The sequence below is a fragment of the Morus notabilis genome, unplaced genomic scaffold, assembly GCF_000414095.1.
Source record: "Morus notabilis unplaced genomic scaffold, ASM41409v2 Scaffold69, whole genome shotgun sequence".
NCBI classification, from domain to species: domain Eukaryota; kingdom Viridiplantae; phylum Streptophyta; class Magnoliopsida; order Rosales; family Moraceae; genus Morus; species Morus notabilis.
In genome coordinates, this window is record NW_010364208.1 from 729,182 (window position 1) to 749,140 (window position 19,959).

At 35.5% G+C, this 19,959-nt stretch overlaps 3 protein-coding genes across 3 annotated transcripts; 2 read left to right on the forward strand and 1 right to left on the reverse strand.

Annotated features, from left to right (window-relative positions):
- The first annotated feature begins 519 nt into the window (after positions 1–519).
- Positions 520–6,518, forward strand: LOC21406081 (protein NRT1/ PTR FAMILY 7.3). The gene is made up of 5 exons (XM_010106059.2): positions 520–590; positions 920–1,037; positions 4,135–4,352; positions 4,441–5,003; positions 5,194–6,518. Exons 1-5 carry the CDS (start codon positions 564–566, stop codon positions 6,086–6,088), a joined length of 1,821 nt encoding a protein of 606 aa, XP_010104361.2. The 5' UTR covers positions 520–563; the 3' UTR covers positions 6,089–6,518.
- A 787-nt stretch (positions 6,519–7,305) lies between these two features.
- On the reverse strand, positions 7,306–12,720 carry LOC21406082 (pyruvate kinase isozyme G, chloroplastic). The gene is made up of 13 exons (XM_024170708.1): positions 12,594–12,720; positions 12,240–12,488; positions 11,181–11,462; positions 10,535–10,700; positions 10,095–10,229; positions 9,863–9,973; positions 9,664–9,752; positions 9,309–9,371; positions 8,738–8,913; positions 8,466–8,568; positions 8,109–8,257; positions 7,732–7,840; positions 7,306–7,612 (listed from the first exon to the last, which is right to left on the reverse strand). Exons 2-13 carry the CDS (start codon positions 12,465–12,467, stop codon positions 7,499–7,501), a joined length of 1,725 nt encoding a protein of 574 aa, XP_024026476.1. The 5' UTR covers positions 12,468–12,488; positions 12,594–12,720; the 3' UTR covers positions 7,306–7,498.
- Positions 12,721–18,340: 5,620 nt separating this feature from the next.
- On the forward strand, positions 18,341–19,510 carry LOC21406083. Its single transcript, XM_010106061.1, has one exon. It carries the CDS (start codon positions 18,341–18,343, stop codon positions 19,508–19,510), a length of 1,170 nt encoding a protein of 389 aa, XP_010104363.1.
- The last annotated feature ends 449 nt before the right edge of the window (positions 19,511–19,959 follow it).

A 19,959-nucleotide genomic window follows, 5' to 3' on the forward strand; every position in this document is an offset into this window, starting at 1 on the left:
TTCCAGGCTATCTATACTTATTATTAATGAAATTAGACGTTATTAATTTATCAGCAAATTAGCTAGGCAAATTGTTACCAACAACAAGAATTAGCTAGGAGTCAATTTTTGTTCCAAAAAGACTCAATACTCTAGGAAATTCCATTTGTCAAATCTCTCCGTATCAAAAGATTACCCAATGAGTGACAATTCAGATATCAGAGGAGGGCCCCACTTGTATAAGTTTTCAGCAATGCTGATTCACTAACAAAATCCAAAATTCAAGCAAAAAAAAAAGAAAAAAACAAAACAAAACAAAATCCCCCCCAAATAAATAAATAAATAAATAATAAGAAAACTCCCCACTCTAAATCCCATCTCTTTCTCAGTCTAAACAATTTGCACATTGCACAAACTTGGGTCATGATTTAGCCATGTGGGTGTCCCCACTTTTCCCCCCATCAAATCCCAGCCATCCAAGCTACCCTCCCTTTCTGTATATATACACCACTCCCCTTCCCTTTCTTTCCCAAGTTTCTCTCTTCCTTCCAATATTTCCTCTGATCCATCTTCAACACTTATCAATGGCTTGCTTAAATATGTCCAAAGAGGTGAGCCAACCTCTCATCTCCTAATTTGCTTCTCTCTCTCTCTCTCTCTCTCTCTCTCTCTCTCTATACATATACTTGGCACTATATATATTTATATAATTCTATCTCTCACCCAAAGCATACGATTTTCATGATATACCATGTTTTAAAGTCTCCAAAGCCAAAGCAATAGTACTTTTTTTTTTCATTTTAGTACCATTCTTTTCCTCCTGGGGGTCAAGAAACAAGAATATTTACATATGCATTAATGTAAACAAAATTTGTTACTTTCTTGTATATTGATCATTTATCATCATTGTGCCAAAATTAAATAAAAAAAAATTATTCAGGGGAACTTCAAAGATGAACAAGGAGAAATATGCACTCTTGATGGAACAGTTGATTGGCATGGTCGCCCTGCAATCAAAACAAAATCTGGTGGATGGGTTGCTGGGACTATCATTCTCTGTAAGCTCCACAAAAACACCTAATTTTTTTATCACTAATTAAATATCCAAATTTAGGATTAATTTCTTTGTTTGTTATTACTCCTTTGTATTGTTTGTTTATGATCATGATCAAGTCTAAACTTATCTGAAATAATATCGTTGAAACTGATAAACACTTTAAAAGGGTTTTCAGTTTCAACTCCTGTTTCCATTTATAATATTATGGGCAAACAAAAGTCACTTTCAAAAGCAGAAAACTCCTCTGTTTCTGCTCAGTCAGAGAGAGAGATAGAGAGAATGCAGGGTAACATAATTTATCCTATTAAGACAAAATTCAGATTTTGGGCTCTCTTCTTCTCCTCCTCCTCCTTGGAACGTTCGTGAACTTTACACTGAGAGAGAGAGAGAGAGTTTATCCAAATAGGCTTTAAAAAAAAAATAGATAAGTGGTTAGAAGGTGGGCTGTGTAAAGAGCTTCTGGTTTTCAAGCCTACAAATGGGGAAAAACGACAAGATAACTGATAATTCCCAACACCTGGCAATGAAAAACAAACCAAGTGTATATGTATTTGTTTATGTGTGTGTGTGTGTGTGTAATCTTGTTTGCAGTTAGTGTTGTATATATAACTCAGGGTTTTAGCAGTTTCTGTCAGAAGAGTACAACATTCACCGCAAGCCAAGATTATGACTTTCTAGAGAGAGAGAGAAAGAAGAGAGGCTTGTTTGGTAGGTAACAGGCATCTTATATAAGCCTGCTTTTGGTTATCACAGCTTACTCTTAGCTAGATAAACGACATGAGAAGAGAACTAGGGTAGAGAGAGAGAGAGAGAGAGAGAGAGAGAGAGAGAGAGAGAGAGAGAGAGAGAGAGAGAGAGAGAGGGAGAGTAAGAAAAGCATGCATTGAATGTTGTACGTACCATACACGTAATACCACTCCTTGATTTTGCATGACGTGGGCGTTTGCCACGTGGCATGCATAAGAAGACAGCTAGAAGAATGAATGCTCATAATAAGTGGCGTCTACTGTTTTTCAAGGTTTTTCTCCAATCATTTATTTTTTGAAAAAAAATTTCGCTAGTGGATGATAAAATACTTATCCACATAATATAATTTTTAACTGTCAAATTCTATTATAATCAGATTAGATTAAAAATAATAATAATAATTTAAAAAAAAAAACTATTCTACTAACCCTATCTTAAAATTCTCTCTAAAATTTTAAGGACATTATGAGGAGCATGATATTAGATTCTTTTAAAATTCTTTTATAAATATGTTACTATATTTTTTCAATGCGCAAATATGTTATTAGATTGATAACTAGATATAATGCCTAGTGACAATAGCGGTGAATAATGAAATGGATTGGAGATAGCTGAATGGAAAATTTTGTGTTGAAAACTACATAATATGGTTCTTTTTTTTTTTTTTTTTTTGTATCTTCATCAGAATAATTATGGAGATATGGATTATGGAACCAGAAATATGTGGTCTATAATGTCCCGTGATTAATGATATCATTGGACCTTGTCCAAATAAATAACTAGAAACTTTTTCATGGAAAGCCTAGAAGCCTGAAAATCTTAACGTGATATGAAAATTAAAAAAAAAAAAAAAAAAAAAAAAAAAAAAAAAAAAAAAAAAAAAAAAAAAAAAAAAAAACACCAGAAATTTCATTAGAAAAAACAAATAAATAGAACGCAAAAGTTGCTTCTTCTTTTTCATGAATAAAAAACTGCTTCTTTGCTACGTGCGAGGTTTGCTTTACGAATATATTAATTAATTTGTTTTAGGGTAGAGATCATGGTGTCCAGAATTTTACCATCATCTTGTAATTAAATTGGCCAATGAATCATATATTATAATATATAAAGCTTGACCTAAAATGCAAATAACTTTGTCATACCCGAACGTTTTTCAATTTGTCTAAAGGGGAAGAAAAGACAAACTAGCCATGGTTATAGGCACGAACATTGGTCCTTGTCTCTCTCTAGAAGGCCAAGCCAAAAATGTCTACCTTTTCTAAATTAAAAAAAAAGGAATAAATAAATAAAACACAAAAAGCCTATAACTTTTTCTCTCTTAGGAGTCACACCCATTAAACGTGACATATAAAAATTAGATATAAAAACTAAATACAACCTTTTCACTTTGATAGTGAAAGAATTAGTTAAAGGTACTTTTGTGGCCCAAATTGGTCTATAGGTCACAACAATATTATAATGTTGCATGTAGCGATACTATTACAGAGGTACCCTCTTGACAAATATCATTTGAAAATAAATAAATTAGGATTTTTACTTTTTATTTTTAATTCATAATCTTTTTAGTCAAATAATTACACTAACAAAAGAATATTTATCAAGAATAAATGATAAGGGTCCAGACTAATACATTTTTAAAAATTCTATTACTACAAAAGCAACATAGTTTTTTTGGTGCTCTTTTTCCACTACTAGGAGAGGTAGATAGATACCTTTGAAGTTTAAAACGGTACTTTTTTTTTTTGTAATTTTGGCTACGAAGTTTGAAACGGTACTTGTTTGGTAAAGATTGGTTACAATGAAACTCTTGAAGCCATATTTGAATTATAACGAGAGAAAAAACACATGCCAAGATCACAGTATCAATAATATTAGCATGACAATTTTGTTTTTCCTTGATAGGGTAAAAATATAGCCATGATCTTTTGTTCAAGATCTTGGTACCTTTAAATGCTTTTGGAGTTTTTCCTTGAAAGCAAATTTGAAAACGGTTTTTAAGATCCTAGAGATCCCATGTTGGCTATTAGCTAATTATTTCACCTGCTAGGACTTTTTTGTTTTTCTTTCCAATTTTTCTCCAAGAATAGAAAATAGAATTGAACTAATACAAATTATCCTCTTAAGTGGTTTAACCAATTTAGTTTAACAGAATTCATTAATTAATCTGTCAAACTTGATCTACTTTGGCTTGAAATTTTGAGAAAATAAGCATTGTTTGTAGTCTGTTATTTCTAGTAATCATTCATTTGAAGTATATGTTACATATATTATTCTTTTCAACATTCACTTGCTCTAAATCTGCCCACTTATAAAGCAAACATTCTAACTTTCCCGTTTCATGAACCAAACAGTGAACCAAGGCCTAGTTACGCTGGCATTCTTCGGTGTCGGCGTGAATCTGGTGCTGTTCCTGACAAGGGTGCTGCAGCAAAACAACGCGAGCGCTGCTAACAACGTAAGCAAGTGGACTGGAACCGTCTACATTTTCTCTCTGTTCGGCGCTTTCCTCAGTGACTCCTACTGGGGAAGATTCAAAACTTGTGCAGTCTTTCAGGCCATCTTTGTTGTAGTAAGTGTATATATTTTGAATATATTTCACTAGTATTCTAATTATGCGTTCTTGTAATAGTAATACTTAATTTGCATTTCTTTTGCAGGGCCTTGTATCACTTTCACTATCAACAAATCTCTTCTTGCTTAAACCTAAAGGATGTGGAGACCAAGAGACCAAATGTGGGAAACATTCAAACTTAAATATGGCACTATTTTACCTTGCAATCTATCTGGTTGCCCTGGGATATGGAGGGTATCAGCCTAGCATCTGTACATTTGGGGCTGATCAGTTTGACGAAGTGGACCTCAAGGAAGGGCGGTCCAAGGTGGCGTTTTTCAGCTACTTCTACCTCGCTTTGAACCTCGGTTCCCTCTTCTCCAACACCATTTTGGTCTACTTTGAGGATGAGGGGATGTGGGCACTTGGGTTCTGGGTGTCCGCAGCCAGTGCATTTGCAGCATTAGTCCTGTTCCTTGTTGGAACTCTTAGGTACCGTCACTTCAAGCCGAGCGGCAACCCCCTCTCGAGGTTTTGCCAAGTCATCGCTGCAGCAACGAAGAAGTGGAGAGTTGAGATGCCACCGAGTGGGGATGACTTGTATGAGGAAGATGGGAAGGAGTCATCCATCAATGGAAGCAGAAAGATTCTACACACTCATGGTTTCAAGTAAGCATAGAACTCATCCAAACTCAATTCTTCCACGGTCTAAATTTTGTGGATTTTGTTTGATATTTGCATTAGATGCTAAATTTTTCATCCCACTAAGCTGCAAAAATGGGATAGAAACTTTTAAAATTTTGGACTAACTTGGCTAGCAAACCACTAAATCCATTCCTAATTTATATGTGTCTGCTAGGTTCTTGGACAGGGCAGCCTATATCTCATCCAGGGAAATGGAAGTCCAGCAGCAGGGCCACCGTAATCCATGGCGTCTCTGCTCCGTCACTCAAGTTGAAGAGGTTAAATGCATTCTGAGACTACTCCCAATTTGGCTCTGCACCATTATCTACTCTGTGGTCTTCACCCAAATGGCTTCTCTTTTTGTGGAGCAAGGTTCCGCCATGAAAACTACTGTTTCCAACTTCCGAATCCCGCCAGCCAGCATGTCCAGCTTTGACATCCTTAGTGTGGCACTCTTCATCTTCATCAACCGGAGAATTCTCGACCCACTTGTGGGAAGGCTAAGGAAAACAAGTCCTAGAGGTCTTTCAGAGCTGCAAAGAATGGGAGTCGGCCTTGTCATAGCAGTAATGGCGATGGTTTCGGCCGGGATCGTTGAATGCTACAGGCTCGAGTATGCCAGAAAGGACTGCACTCATTGTGAAGGGTCTAGCTCCTTGAGCATCTTTTGGCAAGTCCCACAGTATGCATTCATAGGAGCTTCCGAAGTGTTCATGTATGTTGGCCAGCTTGAGTTCTTCAACGCTCAGGCACCGGATGGATTGAAGAGCTTCGGAAGCGCCCTGTGCATGACATCTATTTCTCTTGGAAACTACGTCAGCAGTTTGCTAGTGAGCATGGTTATGAAGATCTCGACTGAGGATCACATGCCGGGATGGATCCCTGGAAATCTCAACAAAGGTCACCTAGACAGGTTCTACTTCCTCCTAGCAGCCTTGACATCAATAGATTTGGTTGTCTACATCGCCTGTGCCAAGTGGTACAAGTGTATCAAGTTGGAAGGAAAATGTGGAGAGAACGACAACGGAGACGAAGACGACGAGAGTGAGCCCGAGAACAGCAAACCCTGATGAAGAGGAAAACCAGACAAGACCAGACATGTTAAGGCCTATGCTAGCAAAAAAATAACCTACTACTTAAATAAGAGAAACGGGGTAGGCACAAACACATGGGGGAGAGTTTGGTGTTCGAAGAAAATAGTTGGGGGAAGAGTGGGAAAAAGATACAAGAGAAACACCCCCAATTTGCACTCAACTTCGCTTTGCACCCATTTCTCTGTTTCTACATATCACCTGACACAAAATCATATTTTTTGTTCACAGTGAACTGGGTTGTGTTTGTTAGTGTGTTCGAAGAGATGGATAGCTTTTGCTTTAGGTCTTCATCTTGCTACCCCATTCTCATTTGTTGCTTCTGCTTGCCATAGGATTAACATGTGCTTCCATTGCACATATTTGTGTAAGAGATTACTTTCTCCAACGTTAATAGAAGTAACCCTTTCCCTGAAGCTTGTATAACAGCTTGTTATGTACATCTCCGTGTGTGTGTGTTTTATGTCTAGTGTTTTGGAAAGATACCATCCTAGCTAGAATCACAATAAACTAACAATGTTCAACTATGGCTTGATTCTTGGCTTTAAACAGAGGAAAACTAACTGGGAAACAATTATGTTCCTAAAAGGCCCATGTAATTTCACTATCTGCATGCCATTAACACGCTAAATTCTGGTAAAATGCTTTGGGACACCACCAATGTTGACTGCTTAACACCATAACTAATAGAAAGTCAGCTCCATCTGTGAGCCCCATATTACAAAGCCACTTTCTATTGGTGTTTCGTGTCCAACACCACCAGTGCCGGTTGACCCAGATTTTGAACAGCTACGAAACTAGTGCGTAGCTAACATTGAATAGTGAAGATGAAAACTAACTTTAGCCAATATTTCTCCTTGCATCTGAATAATAGCACACATGCAACATCCAAGGTCGCACGACATGACATGCCATTTAAGTGTATGTCATAGCATGACATATGTTGCTACCAGTATGCATGTCATGTGATAGCATAGCTTGCAAGTATATGTTCAATGCCATAACAAGCATATTCAAACACCATGTCATGTTGACTAGAAATTATCTCAGTATTCAGAAACGGTTTGGAGAATACCTGGGAAAATTGTGGGGGATCATACACATTAGCTATCAAAAAAAGAAGAAAAAAAGCAGATTAAAAAAACGTAAAAAAGAAAATGTTGAGAATTTTATGGCACAAAGTTGAGACGTCTATGTCAACAAAAAAATAATCTCTATAAATTAGAAAGCTTCCACTAAAGACATCAAGAGGTTTTCAACGTTATCAGAGTAATCTTATAGGTCAAACTTGGCAAACAATTATTCAAACAATCCAAAAAATATGAAACAGACTTGACTAAAACGAACTAATTTCTTTATAGGAAAAAGAAAAACTCGTCGAGTGCAAAATCAACTCTGGACCTTGCGCACTTGAATGTGATGAGTAGATTCTTGACGCCAAATCGGTTGTGCACCACTTTGGACAAGGGTAACGTGCTCTCCCTCTTTTAGGTGACCCCTATCCTGAAATTCGTAAACATTTAACAAAATAAGATGGTGATGTAAGCAAATAATTATAAAAAAAAAAAAAGAAAAAAAAAAAAGAAAAAGAAGAGTAGATCTAGCTTTGAGAAATCACTAACCAGCAATAGCTTGAGTGCCCTTGAGAATGTCTCTTCTGCATCATTTGAGAACTCCATGTATATTGGAAGGACGCCGTGATAAAGCACCAGCCTTTGCTTAATCCTCTCTCTGAAAACCATGAAACCATCTTGTCAGATAAAATGACCTTGCACTTGCACAACAATTTCATCCTCACATGAAAAAACCAACAATGAGAATTGTGAGTGTTGATCCTCTATGTCCAATCAGCATGGGGAAGCAAACAACCTCTAGATGAGTTTAAAAATTCTAAAGACTGAACTGAATTATACTGTCAACTGTCCCAAGAAAAAAAAAAAAAAAGTTCTTTCGACTTTTTATTTATATACGTATATAGTTGTTCCTAACATATACTTACTCGTTTGTGAAGGCAAAGATTGTTGAGGAAGGTCGATAATGACTTAAAAGTACAGCCATGGATCCTGTTCTTGTGAAAACAATAATTGGAGTATTAAGAGTGTTTGCCATTGTTGTGGAATGGAATGCAAACATTTCTCCCATATGGCTCTGTGGACGTGCGTTAAAAAAAAAAAAGAATCAGAATGCTTAAACAGAGACCAGAATCAGAATGCTCGGTGAGCATATTTGCCCAGCATGATGTAACCGGCCCAAAGGCATGTCGTGCAGCAATTCCAGACACCAGTAGTGATAATTTTCAAATTTTTTTTCTGATTAAGATTATTTGGAATTGACGTGCATATTAATATGTGCATACCTTGTATGCACTCAACTGATCAGGAGGAGCAGTGGTAATTGGTAGGCTTGACTCAGTCCTCAATGCTACAGTATGCATTACTTTCACAGCTTTCAAAGGAAACCTTTTTGTACAATTAAAAAGATAGAAAATAAATAACTAATGACAATCAAAAAATAACTCAAATTGAAAGATAACCCCATCTCTTGAAAAATGAAAATATACATAGAATTGCTAGTGAAGTATAAAGTGGAAATGAAGAAGGAGGTATCACAGGTCAAGTGTGAACTTACTTTCCATGAGCAGTTTCTCCCGAAAGCATGACTGCATCGGCGCCTTCTCGTACTGCGATCGCGATGTCGGATACTTCTGCCCTTGTTGGCATAGGATGGCTGATCATGCTCTCCAGCATGTTTGTTGCTACAATGACTGGTTTCTGCATCCTATGACATCTTCTAATGATTTCCTCCTACATATATTATAACAGATTTTTCTTATGACATAATATGAGCCAAATTACCCTCAAAAAAATATGAGACAAATTTAAAATTCTAACGTCAGTGTCTTAAGGAGATTTAAGGTGATCATGTGAAAATATTAACTCGTCATCTATATGTTGTTCATGACATAGGATAAGATCAATTCAAAATCCAACTATCATTGCTATGATATAGAGATCACAGATAAGCATTTTTACAAAACCATAATTGGTCTTGTTATCTAAAATATTTAGATTTTATTATTATACATGTCAGGAAGTTTGTCAACAGCTGCATCCTCAGTAGTGCATTAAGTGGCCAAGATTAAAAATTATAAAAAATAATAATAATAAAATAATAAAAAAAAACTAAACTGCCTGATTACCTGCAATAGAGGAACATCCTCAATTGGAAGTTCAGCTCCAAGGTCCCCACGAGCCACCATAGCCTACAAAGAAAAGAAACTAATTCATTTTTGCAAATGAGAGAGAGAGAGAGACAGACAATATAGGATACTGAGGTTACAGTTAATGTAACAAATAAAAGGTATGAACTCTTTTATTCATTGGAGAACTAAACCTCTAGTTAATTCTTTTCCCCTCTTAATACTTTTATTTATTATTATTATTATTATTTAATTGAAATGAGGGGGGAGAGAGAGAGAGAGAGAGAGAGGGTAGAAACATTGACTAGTAAAGAGTAATAATTAAGTGCCTCATAAAGAAACACTAAAAACTAACCCCATCAGATGCTGAAATTATAGACTGAATATTCGGTATAGAGTCTGCGCTTTCAATTTTTACAGTCACATGAATGTCCGCATTGCAACCTGCAAAAGAGGTTTGCAAAAATTCAGTTCTAAACAAACAGTAAAATGACTATTATTGAATAAATTTGCCATCATTTTGAAATAAACAAATACATAAACCAAAAACTCACTTTTAAGATAATCTTTCAGCTCATGAACCACTCTAGCATCTTTCACAAAAGAGACAGCGTAGAAATCAACTTGGTTGTCTACTCCAAACTTGATATCCTCCCAGTCTTTATCTGTAGAAAAGACAGACATAGAAGATCATATACTGAGTTTATACATCCATTTCGATATGCAAAAGATAAAGTGGATGGAAAGCTAAAACTCTGTATCAGCACCATCAGCATTTCATGTTACCTGTTATTGAAGGTAGATTTGCACTCTTGCCACGGACATTTAAATGGCGCCTTGATTTTAGTTCTCCGCCATCAACTACTACACATTTAACTAAATAATTTGTCTTTGACTGAACTTCCAAAGACATCATTCCACCTAGCATATAAAAGGATAAAAGAGTCATAAATTCAGTAAAACCGTTAAGAACATTAGTGTATTTTTATCTAGTTAAATAAAAGTTCAGAGATTAGAGGTAAAAATACTAGGTATTCTTCAGGTTGCAGTATGAAGCCATTTACAAATCACTAAATTTTGACAGAGTCAACTACAGTATTCTAAGGGCTATATAGTAGATGCAGTCAAACAATTTTTCTTTTGTCTTTGCTTGAGAAGTGGAACAATCGGATTATTGCACAATCACTGAATTGGATTATTGCATAATTCATGGACCAATTGTTTACCATCAACCAGCAGGATGTCTCCAACCTCCACATCATTCACAAAGTCATCATAATTTACACTAACGGTGTCTTCTGTGCTGACTCCTCTTTTGATTGTGAAATTGAATTCTTGTCCCTCCTTAAGCAGTAATGGTTGAGGTACATCTCCACTTCTAACCTCAGGACCCTGCATGAAGAGTTTGAAGAGCTCATCTATTGGTTATAACTACACAAGAATGTAGAAAAAACATTGATTGAAAGAAAAGAGGATGAGATATTGATGTGGCTAGAGCATTCATTATATGATCCAAATAGTGCAGTATTCAGTAACTAAATATCTAATCTAAAAAACAAATGGCGAATAAAGAAAGATAATTCTAACAGGTGTGTGAAGTAAAAAGGAGTATCGAGAAATAGTATCATAAGATAAACTTCAGACTGTAAGCAATTATTCGATTCATCTGAATGCAATTCAGGAAACCACAGGAGCAATTGTAGAACAGTTACCACATTTATGATTGTTTTCACAATTTTGATCTACATCATGTGGACAAACTGTAAACTCTAATGCAATGCAGCATTGTCAATGGACTATGTTCCTATGCTTCTCAACTAGACTCATGGCGATAGAGGCTGACAAAAATGAAAGAGAAAGACAACAGCAAACCTTGGTGTCCAACATTATGGCCACGACCTTGTCGTCAAACTGCGAGTTGTATTCTTTAACAAGATCAATGGTTTTCTGGTGCGATGCGTGGTCCCCATGTGACATATTCAAACGCGCCACATTCATTCCAGCTTCTGCCAACTTCCAAATCATCTCGCGTGTGTTCGTGGAGGGACCGATAGTGCATACTATCTTAGTTTTTCTCCGACTGTTCGCAGTCACTCTTGCCTGGCCCAGAGGGTAATCGCTAGACTGCTGCTCAAACGAAGAGTTCAGCTTCTCCTGGCAAAGAAAAATAAAGATCCTTTAAAAACAAAAACATGGATCGACACAATCATAGCCTCACTCACTCACTCACAAGCGTAGTTCTTCCACCGAAAAATCTGACCACTATAATCTCTATGGCAAAGAGGCATTTTAATATCGAGTTCATTATCAGATACAATTTGCAATTTTACTTCAAAGAAACAACACTTATTCAATATTACATTCGAAGTCCTACCTCAAACAATTAGTATCTTCCAAAAACTTCCCTCTATGAAGTAACACATAAAACTTCCCTTAAAAAAAAAAAGTAATACAATATAATGCATATCCTCATCACTACTCTACCCTGGAATTTTTCAATGACAATACAGAGGAAATATGTTTCAAAAACGGACAAACCAAGAAAATTAACGCATAGAAAACCTGAAAAATTTGGACTGCATAAAACAACTCCAAACATGGAACAGAATGCTCAAAACCGTAAGAAGCAAACAAAAGATTAAACCTTTATAAACTGGGAACAGCAAAGTTCTAATCAACATTAACCATTGAATACAGATGCTAAATCACCACCGAGTTTTCCAACAAGTCAAATTTTTTAACATAAAACAATCATTATGGTACAATCCAAAAGTCCTAGAATCAACAATTTGACATATGAATCAATGATTGGTTTAGGATTTCCCGACATTCCAAAGAGTTTCGATAACTTCAAGGTGCCAGAATTGCAGTCCGAAATCAGCACCACCAAAATCACACAAAGACCAAAAATAAATGAAAATGAAAACTTACAGTGGTACCAACAAGGCCATTGGAGGAGTTGAGCTGGCCTTTGTGTCTCTCCTCGGCGATCGCCATCGATCTGATACTGAAACCGTTTTTCCTAGAAAATTTATTCCCGGCGGATCTTGTTTGGAAGGCGAGAAAATCAGTGATGCTCTTGGAGGAGGCCAGAGAATCGGAGGTCCTCTCGGCTTTGGGGAGCGACATTCTAGCCGGAACGCTTATAGCCGCCGCCATGGGAGAAGAAGAAAAGGCTCTCTAAGAAGAAACACCAACAAAAATAATAAATATATAAATAAAAAGTTGAAGAAAGCAGAAAGAGGAAATAATGAAACAGGGAGAAACAGAGTTTGGGGCACTCACAGAGAGAAAGCCAAGTAAGTTAGAGAGAGAGAGAGAGTTGATGGACGCTCTGCTGAATGCTGATGGCTCTGGACAGTTGTTTGTTTCTCTCTCTTCCTCTCTCTCTCTCTCTCTCTCTCTCTCTCTCTGTGATTAATAAAAGACTGCAAAATTTGTTGCAAAAAACCTCAAATGTCATAAGTTTCTTCTTTTTGTAACCCCTTTTTTTTTCTTTTTTGCCCTTTAGAGGATTTTACTGTAATAAAATATAAAAAAAGTCTACCGTTGTATTTTGTATTAAATTTTATTAGTTCTATATTTTATTTTAATTTGATTTGATTTTAATCAAATTTAAAGTAAAAAAAGTTAAAAGAGTTAGAAGATGTAAAAAAAAATTGAATTCAAAAAAGTAATTTAATAAAAAAATATGGTGTAAATTTGATTATTTAAAACTTTTTATAGAATAAAGTCTTTTATAATATCTTACTAAAAAATTTTGCTTCTTTCTTTTGAGTTTTTCTTTTGAAAATGAATATAAAATAGCTGTTAAAGTTTGACCACGTGTCTCCGTTTGATATTAGTGTAGGGTTTTCTAAGGTTATGTATATAAAGTAATGTTAAAGATACTAATTTAAATCTTAATTTTAATATATTAATTAATGTGATATGTGAGTTATTATTTTTTATTGATAAATTTAATTTCTTATCATTAATTAATATAATAATATTTTAAATATATATTAATATAAAAATAACAACTCATATATCACATTAGTACACAAAATTAAAATTTAAATTAGTGCTTAAAATATTATTCATATATATAAGTGATTATTAACTTCATGATTGTCTCAAAAGATGATTTTTTATCATTCAAGAGAGAGAGAGAGAGAGAGAGTTGGCCTTTCTTTTATCCACAGGGAAAAAAAAGGTCAATATTGATCGCTAACAATAGTAGTAAGATTAAGTTAATATTTATCGTGAAAGATATTTCTCAAAAGAGACGTCTTATTCACCAATATAATATTAATCAAAAATCTTATTTTGATATTAAACAACTAAAATTTTTACCATTTAAAAATCAAAATTCTAAATTCTAAATAGAAAACAACATTTGTTTGTACTTTGCACCATCACTTAGCTTCTTTTTTTTTCACGATCATATCATTTGTTTTTCTTCCAAAATAAAAATTAATTTATAGCCATTTAAGACGTTTGTGAGTCAATATACAGTCCAAAATAACATAGATTAAATGTGTGACTTCTACTTAAATTATTTAATTTTGTGCACGGATCATTTATTTGTTCTTTATTTATCATGAATTTTGATTGATAGAAATCTCTCTCCTTTTTCATGAATTTGATTGGCTAGTGGTTTTTTCATGATAAATTCATTATACTTTATCAACGCAATTCATAGTTGATAGATTTTGAACTAAAAGATATTTTAGAATTTGTGTCTTTTATATTATTTTTTAGATTTTTAGATTTAGATTTTATATCTGAATATTTTTTTTAGGGAAAAATCTTGCACAACGCTCAAAATATCTTTTACTGGGGCCATGGCCTTCAAATTTCTGCCACGAAGCAAAACGGCCAAAGTTAAAATAAGATCCCATGTAGTGACGGTGCGTCCACGTGTAGACAAATACTGCCAGAAGTGGGCCCCAGGGGAAAGAGCACTGTACTCAGGTACTGCCGTACTGGTACTTAATTTGTCATAAGTAGCACTGTTTGAGATCTCACGTTTAGCTTATTCAGTCCAAGGTGACGACATGTCGTTTCTGAACCTCGAATGTATCGCCCTAAAATCCTGGTTAACGGACATTTTCTTCGGCACTCACTTTAGAACATGCTCTTTGGCTTTTTTTTTTTTTTTTTTTTGACGGAGGCTCTTGGCATGTAGCATGTGACTTGGCATAAAATATGTGGAGTATGTTTAGTTCGTTGATTTGAGTTTTTAATTTGAATTAAGATATAATTTTATGTAAAAGTTTTTTTCTGTAATAAAAAAGTTAGATGTGACTGTTTCTGAGAGCTTTTTACTGTAATAAAACTCGAATTTTAAACTCAAATCGATGAAATTAATGAGACCATAATGTATTTCTCATAATTTTTTTCCTCTTTTCACACGGATTCATTTAAGGATCATAATATTACCTGGTTCTGAAGGTTTTTGTTGCCGATTTGCATGTGAATTATGTGTGTTATTCGTTTTTGTGTTTATATAAAAGAAATGTTGAAATTGAAAAAACTTTGGGCGGCAAGAGTGCCAGAGTCTGAATTTTTTCAGGCTCGGCGGGCAATCCCCGTTATCCGCCCATCCAGTTAGGAAAGCCCGCTATCCGTTCAACCTCCATGCCCGCCCGCTGTCCGTTCAACCTCCATGCCCGAAGGCCGCCTTAAAGCCCACCCGAAAGCCCACCCAACGGTTCTTTTTTTTACCGTTGCCCGAATTGTCCGACCTGCCCGCCCAAATTGCCTGACCCACCGAGGTAAAAATAGCCGTTGGATTCAAAAATTCACACAAAAAATTGATTTTTTTACCCATAAAATTTCCCTATAAATACCCTCCTCCTCCAAACATTTCTTTCACATAATTTCTCACATTCTCTCTCAATCTCTCTTAATCTATCTCACTTTTGTCTCAAATCTCTCTCACAATTTTTTGAATTGATTGTGATAAAAGTGTGTGTTGATTTTAATCTTAATTATAGTTTTTATATAATTTTTACAATAAATAACTTAATAATTATTTATATAGAAATACAATTAATAAACAATATTATATATAATATTATAAAATATTAAAAAAATTCAGGCAGCTCAGGCTTCCAGATCGGGCTTCGGGCAGCTAAGACTTATTCGAAGCCCGTTCAAGAGGTCCGTTGGGTTCGGGTGGGTAGCCTGAATTTCTCAGGCGGGCGAGCTTAAGTAACGGGCACAAGTTCAATTTTTTCAGGCGGTCATAGACAACCTGTCTAAAATTCCAACACTAATTAATTTTCATTGCATGATAAAACTTTTTTTTTTTTTAATAAAAGATACTCGACATTGAAAAGTCGAAACAAGCATAGAGCAAAAGGGAGCCGGGAAGACCACCTGCCCAGGAGTGTCCAAGTCTAAAAGTCAGTAAAAGCCGAGGGGATAAAGCACAATCCACGTCAAGAATTCCCTTTGAATTAGAATAAGGAGCCTATTTAGCTAAATTATGGGCGCGATAAATTTACTAAAAACAAAATTAAAATCTAACTTAGTATTGGGGCATAAGGATCTATTTATACATGTATGGTTTAACTAGTCTTAGGAAACTTTTCTTTCGAAGTAATGTTATAAGATACTAATAGTGAGAGACCTATAAATATGACTTACTTTTTATTAGTGATAATGCTTAATAACAGTAGTGTGTTTTAAGCATTTTTCCTTTCCTAATACCTACAGAGCGAAATTTGCTTACTCCCTGTTTGGAGGTGGGTCTTGCCACTTACTTGAAATGTCAATTGGACAACTTTATAGTAGTCCCATTAATTGAATTTTTTGAAATTCCAATATTAATCCAATTTGAAATAGAATAAATATAATATTGATTAAGCGTAGTAAGGTAAATTAAATTTTTTAAAAATAATCCATAACTCAATTTGAAAAATATTAGAGCCAGTAAGAGGGTTCCTATAATTAATATTTCATTTAATTAACTCATAATTAAATTACATATAATTATTAGGCTTAATTTATTTCACTGTAAGATCAAAGTTGCAAAATCTATGTCTGTGAGTTCATAAATCACTTGGAACCTTGTATATGGTCATCAATTAATAGAACTAAATTCTTTTAACAGAATTACAAAAAAAGAAAATCAATTCGACTCCAATTCAATGTATTTCAAATGCGTAAGTGTTTTTTTTTATTTTATAGTCACACGCTACAAAAATAGGAATAAAATCATTTCATTCCAAATGGAAATAGACAACACTGCATTTTTGCCAAATAAAATGCTCAATATGTAACAATGTGAAATTTATTATATGAATTATTAATATAAAGTTTACTGCATAAAATTCCATAAAAAAATAACCGTATAAAACTTTAGGAGAATATTTATGGTCCATCATGTACTAATCAGAGGAGTAAGTAAAATACCTTTTGACTTGATAATTAGTAGTAAAAAATGAAGGTTTATTATTGATAAATGTACATATACGCACGGGATTTGGCCCCATTAACAACTCGTTTCCCTCTGTACTTTTCAGGTTTTTTGTTTTTTTTGTTTTTGTTTTTTTTTTTTGTTTTTTTTCCCAAACATCAATTGTCTAATTCTCATTAAACTTTTCTGCTTTCTAACTGCCCATAACAATACTTCCATATACTCGCGTCTTTTGAAGGACCTTTCAAAACCTAAGAAATGAATTACATGAATTATAACGTGTCTTTTTATAGTTATTTATGCCATTTTTATTTTCATTTTTGCTAGGACCGTTTTATTTTCATTTGAATTGGTCAAATAGTAGTTTTGAAGTAATCCAGTTGTTGGTAGTTTAGAACTTTAGATTTGGAGTAGTAGTTGTAATTGCTTCTTATTTAAAGAAGAATTTGAGTCCCATTGAAATAAGAAAAAATTCACGAACACTCTCCAATACTGAAGCAAAAGCACATGCTCCACCATAAAAGGTTCTCAAAATTTTATTTTAAAATAATTATGAGATAGATACGAATATGATTTTAAGTTACATTGCTTAACAATCCACTACTTATCCTAAAGTATACATGTGTTTCCGTTCATTTCGCCGATTCGAGTTTAGAATTCGACTTTTGCTACAGTAAAAAGCTCTCAGAAATAATCACATCTAACTTTTTTACTACAGTAAAAAGCTCTCACATAAAATCACATCTCAACTCAAATTACAAACTCGAATCAGCGAAGTGAACGGGCATATCTCTCGTATCTCTAAATTTTTAAGGGCCCGTTTACTTCGCTGATTCGAGTTGAGATGTGATTTTGTGTGAGAGCTTTTTACTGTAGCAAAAAAGTTAGATGTGACTGTTTCTGAGAGCTTTTTACTGTAGCAAAACTCGAATTCTAAACTCGAATCAGCGAAATGAACGGGGCCTAAGTGATCCCTCAAAACTTATTACAGACCAAGTCATTGTAAAAGAATCAGCAAAGTTGTTTTCCAACGTGATCTAATTTTGTACACTATCAATCCTTGTGAGGGACAATGTGATGAGATGATATTTTTGTTAGATGTGCTTTTCCTTTTATGGTATTGATTTTACATGTAATTTCTCAGCTAATGATTCTTAGACACTAACAAATAAGCTTTCTTCATTTTAAAATATGCCCTTTTAGATAGAGTTATATATATATATATATATATATATATAACACGGAATTAAATCCGTAACTCCCCATAACACCATCCCACCCAAATCTTCGACGCCACTAGGCCAAGTACTCTCCAGCAAAACATCTTTTTTCATTTGGTTCAAAGAAGATTTATTAGTCTTACAGAAATTTGATCAATTCCAACTTTAACTGGCCTTGGAATGCTGGTTAGAGAAAACTTTTTTGTTGGCATTTTTTCATACAATTTGTTATTTGGCATTTTTTCACACGAGGCAAATTAACAAAATAATAATAAATAAAAATTTAAGAAAAGCCGTTGTTTTTTTGCTGAGAAAAAGGCCGTTGTTTGTTTCTCCTCTTTCCGTTGGATAACTCCCTTCACACAGAACAGAAGAACAGGGGGCGGAACTGAAACAACAGAAAGATGAAGCTCTCTTTGAAGCTCCAAGACGACAATAATATTTCTCAAAATCACGATCACCACCACCGCCACCATATCAGCTCCTCACCAGTTGTAACAGCAAAAATCCCCATCTCCATATTCAACCACCCATTCCTCACCTCCATCTCCTCCACCATCTCCGACTCCTCTCACCTCTCTCTTTCTCTCTCCTCCAACTTCGCTTCCGGCCCTTCTCTCAAACTCTCCTATTCCCCCACCGCCACCCCAACTCTCTCTAATCCTCTCTCTCTCTCTCTAAAATCCGGCCTCGGCCTCTTCGGCTCCCCAAACCACTCCCCTCTAATATTCACTGCCCACTTCTCATTTTCCTCTCCAAACCCCACTTTCTCTCTCCTCTTCACCCCCCAATTCGGCAACTTTTCCTTCAAGAAGACCACTTTCTCCAACCCTAGGGTTTCCGATTCCGGGTCCGGACCCGGAATTGGGGCCAATTCGGGTTCTGGGTCGACGTCGAATTTCGAGACGGGAAATGGGTTTGTCCCGGAAGGGTCGTCCGTTTGGCAGGAGCTCAAGTTGGAGCCCTGCGGTGGTAAAAATGGCGGCTTTAAGGAGGGGTTTGGGGTTTGCTCAAATGGGTCTGAGAAAGATGGGGGGATTTTGTCTGGGATTGCTGTGATGGCGAGGACTGTGTTTCCAGTGACTAAAAGGGTGAAGATGAATGTGAGGTGGGGTGTGAATTTGCCGTCGGATTTGGGGTACAAAATGCCTTACTTGAAGTTGAACAAGATTGGGATAGAGAGAGTTGAGGAGGATAAGGAAGAGAAGAAGAAAAAAAAGAGTGATGAGACTAGTAGTGAATTGGAGTTGTTGAAGGGAATGTGTTTTTGGATGAGTAGGGATTTGGAGGTTTTAGAGAGAGAGAATAGGGAGATGAAGGAGATGAAGGAGAGCTTGGAGCAGATGAAGGTTGGAGTTTCCGCCGCTGGTGGCAAACATTTCCGGTTGGATTCGGCGTCTAAAATGCCTTTGGGCGAGAGTTCTAGCGAGTTTGAGAGGTGGAGAAACAGGAAGAATGTTAAAGAAGAGAATGGAAAGAGAGAGCCGAAGAAGCCGGCAAATCAGGCGGCGAGTGATCTTGAATCCGAATTGGAGAGAGCGATCAAGGCTGCTGCTGGTGCTGCTTCCACTTAGTAAGGTTTGGAGCAATTGCTAGTAATGCTGATTATTTTGTTGCTTTATGCGCAAATGTAAATTTTTTTTTTAAAAAAATCGACCTTTGGTTCGATGTAGAGACTAGGCTACTTGATTATAATTCCAGAGTAGAGTAGAGTGGACTTTGTTATGAAAAGAGGTCATCTTTGCAAATGTTGTAGCAATTGGTTCCACGTTTTCTATTTTTCTGAATGTTACTATGTACAAACGATTGAGTTTTGAGCCTTTTATTGGCAATCCCAGAATACTTGTGTTGGCCACTTTGATTGAATTATGCGAGTGATTATTTGAGTCCTTGTTCTTGTTTATTGTAAGCTTGTTATCGCATGGTGGAAATCTTTAAGGGTAATGTTTACAAGAAGTAAGCCTTGTGTACTTTATGTAAAATCCTCAGAATTACTTTGATTCCCGGTATATCTGGATGCCAG